The sequence below is a fragment of the Cebus imitator genome, unplaced genomic scaffold, assembly GCF_001604975.1.
Source record: "Cebus imitator isolate Cc_AM_T3 unplaced genomic scaffold, Cebus_imitator-1.0 Scaffold93, whole genome shotgun sequence".
Classification (NCBI taxonomy): domain Eukaryota; kingdom Metazoa; phylum Chordata; class Mammalia; order Primates; family Cebidae; genus Cebus; species Cebus imitator.
The window spans coordinates 5,416,985-5,422,168 of NW_016107408.1; the positions used below are offsets into that span (position 1 = coordinate 5,416,985).

Consider the following 5,184-nt stretch of genomic DNA (forward strand, 5'->3'; position numbering starts at 1 on the left):
AGCCCTCTGGTGCTGCCTACAGGGGCCCTTCTCTGTGGCTCCTGATCCCAGCTCAGGAGGGGCTCCCGTGCTCACCTTTGAGTGCTGTCTTCAGCCTCTACTGGGCTCCCCCATGACCAGCCAGCCCCGGTAGCTCTTGACTGGGCTGGGCCTAAGGACAGCACCTGGGGAAAAGAGGCGAAGGGAACGGCCTCAGGTGTGGAGCGCAGGGCGGGTTCTGTCCTGCAGGCCCTGGGCGGGGCTGACAGCGCTCGGGACAGGGGCTCCTGTGCAGTCCGTGGCGTGCAACGGTTGTGGTTGGCTGAAAGCCCACCAGGCTTGGCTTCTGGAGGGGCCTGGGCATCAGCCAGGCACCTGCTGCTCAGTTTAGAAACCCCACGCTTGTGGGATTACACAAGAAGCTGAAGCAGGAAAGCACCCACCCTCTAGTCCCAGCAGGAGGCAGGGGTGGACTTGGGCAGGGTGTGTGCGGGCGGACGCTGCTGGCCCGGCATGATGCCGTGTGAGGGTCAGGGTGGGAACTTCAAGCGGCGCGGCTCTGTCCCCAGCAGGGCTCCGAACCTCTCTCTCCAACCCTCTCTTCCCGGCTTTCGCCGAGTCCTTCGGTCTAAACACCCGCTGCTGCACCCCCCGAGTGCGGCCGGCCTGCGCGGATGGGGACGCCTGCGCCCTGTCCGCCGCCTCGGCCAGGCGCAACCTGAACTCCCCGGCCCGGCCGGCTTCTCCCCAGGACAGACTGGTCGGACCGGCCCCAAAGTGGCAGCAACCCGGCCCTACCCACTCGAGACTCCTAATTCCTGAGCTCCATTCTGGATCTTTCCTCTTACGGGGGGTGGGGGGACAGGATGATGCGCCCTCGAGAGGTGGCTCCCCGCCGGAGGCTCCCCTCTGGCCATAGGAGGCGCCTTCGGGGTCTCCAGCTCTCGGCCGCTCCCCCCGCGCCCCTCCCGGCGGCACAGGGTGGACTGCGGACCCCAAGGTCCAGCGTCCCCGCAGGCTGGAGAGGCGGCGTGGGCAGCTGGACCCACCTGCCGGACCGGCGGCGCGCGCGCGTGCCCGGGGCCGCCTGTAGTCTGGGAGCGCGCGACCCGCGTCAGGCGCTGCCGGGGCCGCAGTGAGCTCATCTCCTCGCGCGGCGCCGGGGAAGGGCCGGCTCGCCCGCGCCACCTGCCGGGCCCCCGCGGCACTGCCCTGGCCGCCCGGCCGCCCCGGAAGCCGAGTCGCCCGCATGGGGCCCCGGCGGAGACGCGGAGGACCTTGCGACGCTGCCACTCCCAACCAGGTGGAGCTCGCTCGGCCTGTCCCCTCCTCACCCGGTGCGCCCCGGCCCTGTCCGGGCCCACGCCGGACCCGCCAGCTCCTCGGTCTTGCGCATGGCCCCGCACCCGGCCCTCCCCGAGCTCAGGTGCACTGGGGCTGAGGGCGCGGAAGACACCGCTGGGCCGCGCGGCGTGGAAGAAGCCTGCAGAGGGTGTGGTGGGGACACGGTGGCAGGAGAGACGGTATCTGCCCTGGTCACACCACGTTCCCCGCTCCATCCCAGGCAGAGAAGGCAGGGGCTGCAGGGCGGGGGCCAGCCACGATCTCCTCCCGCTCCAAGGAGGACGTGGGCGTAGCGAGTTTCAGGTCCGAGGGGCAGCGCCGAGAAAGGGGCCCCGTGGGCAACTCGCGGCCGTCGGGTGTTGCGAGTGCCCCTGAAGGGGCGCGGACCCCACCGCCCGGCGTCTGCCCTGGGTGACGGGAGGGCACCTAGAAGGCGGGAAGAACTGCCGCGGCTCCTGCCACGGGACTGGGAGAAGCGCTGCCGGCGCTGCCCGCGTTGCGTCCTCCTCTTAAAAGAACGGCCAAAGTGGTCACCGAAAACGGACGAGGAAAAGAACGCTCAGCTGCAGCAAAAGAAACTAATGGGCAGGAGAAAGGAAGAGAATACAGTTTAACGGAATTTCATAAAAAATACATTCAGGCCGTGCGGGGCGGCTTACACCTGTAATCCCAGCAGTTTGGGAGGCCAAGGTGGGCAGATCACCTGAGGTTGAGACCAACCTGACCAACATGGAGAAACCCCATCTCTACTAAAAATATAAAAAATTGGCCGGGCATGGTTGCGCGTGCCTGTAATCCCAGCTACTCAGGAGACTGAGGCCAGAGAATCGCTTGAACCCGGGAGGCGGAGGTTTCGGTGAGCCGAGATTGCGCCATTACACTCCAGCCTGGGCAACAAGAGCCAGACTCCGCCTCAAAAAAAAAAAACAAAAACAAAACATTCAGGCAGCTGCATCCCCGCGGACTCCGCCGCAGCCTGGACCTTGGGAACCAGCAGCCCAGAGCCAAGAAGCCCCAGCATTCAGGGCCCAGACAGACCCCAAAATCCCAGACCAGAGGCAGGGAAGGATGGTGCGTGGAGCCCAGGACCCACACACCAGGGCCAGGGCTGGAGAGGGAGGCAGAATGGAGAGCTCCCCCCAGGTGAAAGCAACCCCACAGGCCAGGCAGGTGGAGGGAAGGGTGAAGGTCGTGTTCTGGAGACCTCCTCTCAGCCTGGAACTGGTTTCTCCTCTGCCTCTCCACCTGTGGGTGTCCCTGTGCTTTGGTAACACCCTAGGCACCAGCTGTGCCCTCACCAGGCTGCCCACCCGCCCCTTCCTTCTGCCATCCCCATCAGGGGGCTGCTTCAGAGCCCCCGCCCTTCTGGGGCTACAAAGGAGGACACACCCAAGCAGGCATTGAGTACTGATGCCACCTGTCCTGCCAACAGCTCCTCACCCAGCAAGGCTGACCCAGCCCAGGGTGAAAGAGGAGCCTGTAGACTGGGGAAAGGCTGCACCTTCATCCATGCCTGCCTATGGCATGGCCTCTTTGCTTCCTGCACAGGCGCTGAGATCTGCTTCCCATGGAGTCCCACTGAGCCCCACGGCCATGGCCATCCTGGTCCTGGGAGAGGACAGCCTGGGTAGTGGTGTGTCTGCAGACACCAAGATCTGGGCATGGGGCCCAGGAAGTGACTGGCTCAGCCTGGAGTCTCCACCAGCACTAGCAGAGCTGCCAAGGGCTGCAGCTATGGAGAACAAGGGATTTGAGGAAGGCAGAAGTCCCTTCCCTGAAACTTTGTGAGCAGGAAGGAGATGGTCCAGAGGAGATGGAGGAATAGGATAAGGAATGTGCATTTAGCTTTAACGTCTATTAAATAGGTTGGGAAAAACAGGCCAAGTGTGGGGACCTGACTCCTGCAGAGGCCCCAGCACAGCCCTCTGCACTCCAGCTGCAGCCCCATCCAGACCAGGAGCTGTCGGGTGTTGTGTTCTGGCTGAGACGGGTGTAGGATGGCGTCTGTTTCCTTTGGAGTGTGGGCTGGTCAGAGGAGAACCAGCAACTTCATGCTCCTTCTCACTACCTCGTTGGATCGTTGGTTCACCACAGACCACGTCCTGGATTCCCTCTGATTCGCTCACTGGGAATGCCCTGGACCTTCTGGTGGTGTCCCAGCTGGGTGGGTTCAAGGCCGCCACCCTGCTCAGGGCAGCTAGCCTGCAGGGAAGGGCCAGGTGGCACCTCTCAGTGGAGACTGAGTCTTCCTTCCTTCAGGAGGCTGCCTCCAGGGACGACCTGGGGTCCTTCCTGCCCTCAGCGCTGGCTGGTTGTCTTGTTCATGCAGTGGAAGATGTTACAGAAGAGTTCATACCAGAAGAACATGAAGCCCGTGGAGAGGGCAGCCTTGAGCAGGCTGGGGGACAGGCCCTTGAAGAAGCCCAGGGTACCTTCCTCTTGCAGCACCTGCTTGGTACAGTCCACGAGGCCCTTGTATTTCCGCACCTGGGGAAAGGAAGGGGCGAGAGATGGATGTCCACTCTGCTGCCATCAACACAGGCCCTGGCACGCCACAGCTCTCAAGAAGTACTTGCTGGACAAAGCAACGAATGCAAAATAGCAAATATTTTTATTTTTATTTTTTGTTGAGGCAGAGTCTCACTCTGTCGCCCAGGCTGGAGTGCAGTGGCACAATCTTGGCTCCCTACAGCCTCTGCCTCCCGGGTTCAAGCGATTCTCCTGCCTCATCCTTCCAAGTAGCTGGGATTACCAGCGCACACCACCACACCTGGCTAATTTTTTGTATGTTTAGTAGAGACGGGTTTCACCATGTTGGCCAGGCTGGTCTTGAACTCCTAACCTCAGGTGATCCACCCGCCTCGGCCTCCCAAAGTGCTGGGATTACAGGCTTGAGCCACCGCGCCCGGCTTGTGTCTTGCTAATTGTTGAAGACAAACTTCTGTCCCGCGTGTTACAGCAGGAAGGCATCAGGCCAGGGGAATAACTATAGCTCCTCTGGCAAATGGAATATTCTCCATCTTCTGTCTCAAAGCAGGCAGCTGTGCATTCAAGAGAGGGGGCTATCACAATGCAGAAACGGGCAATTCAAATGTAAGCCCTTCAAGGGTAGGAGCTATGTTCTTTTTTATGGTTAAACTTTTTTTAATCTGAGGCACGGTCTCGCTCTGTTAGCCAGGCTGGAGTTCAGTGGCTGGCTCATGGAACCTGCACCCTCACCCTCCCAGGCTCAATCAGTCCTCCTGCCTCAGCATCTTAAGTAGCTGGGACACAGGTGCGTGCCACTATGCTGGCCTAATTTTTCAATTTTTCAATTTTTTTTTTTTTGGTAGAGATGGGGTTTGCCCCATGTTTCCCAGACTGCTCCTGAAGTCCTGGACTCAAGCAATCCACCCACGTTGGCCTTCCAAAGTGCTGGAACTACAGGCATGAGCCACTGCTCCTGGCCCTATGGTTAAGCTTTTTAAAAAGTCTTTACAGCCTGAAAGGTGACTGTGACTCATACTCCAGAATAATGACCTAAAATGTAGCTTGTCTTCCAGTTCAAGAATTACACTGGCGACTCCTATCATCACAGAATGATGGAGGCATTCACCAGGCTCAGCCCTCTGGTGCTGCCTACAGGGGCCCTTCTCTGTGGCTCCTGATCCCAGCTCAGGAGGGGCTCCCGTGCTCACCTTTGAGTGCTGTCTTCAGCAGCTGCTGGGTCTCTGCATCAAAAGACTGGATTTTATACTCCTCTCTACTGGGCTCCCCCATGACCAGCCAGCCCCGGTAGCTCTTGACTGGGCTGGGCCTAAGGACAGCACCTGGGGAAAAGAGGCGAAGGGAACGGCCTCAGGTGTGGAGCGCAGGGCGGGT

At 60.7% G+C, this 5,184-nt stretch overlaps 1 protein-coding gene across 1 annotated transcript; it reads right to left on the reverse strand.

Annotated features, from left to right (window-relative positions):
• Positions 1 to 90: 90 nt before the first annotated feature.
• Positions 91 to 1,864, reverse strand: MIF4GD (MIF4G domain containing). Its single transcript, XM_037741081.1, has 2 exons — positions 782 to 1,864; positions 91 to 164 (listed from the first exon to the last, which is right to left on the reverse strand). Exons 1-2 carry the CDS (start codon positions 1,536 to 1,538, stop codon positions 91 to 93), a joined length of 831 nt encoding a protein of 276 aa, XP_037597009.1. The 5' UTR covers positions 1,539 to 1,864.
• Positions 1,865 to 5,184: the final 3,320 nt, after the last annotated feature.

Coding starts and splice junctions, on each gene's coding strand:
- MIF4GD (XM_037741081.1), bottom strand. CDS start 1,538: ATGGAGCGGGGAACGTGGTGTGACCAGGGCAGATACCGTCTCTCCTGC. Junction 165..781: donor TCAGGAATTAGGAGTCTCGA/GTGGGTAGGGCC, acceptor TCTTTTCCCCAG/GTGCTGTCCTTAGGCCCAGC.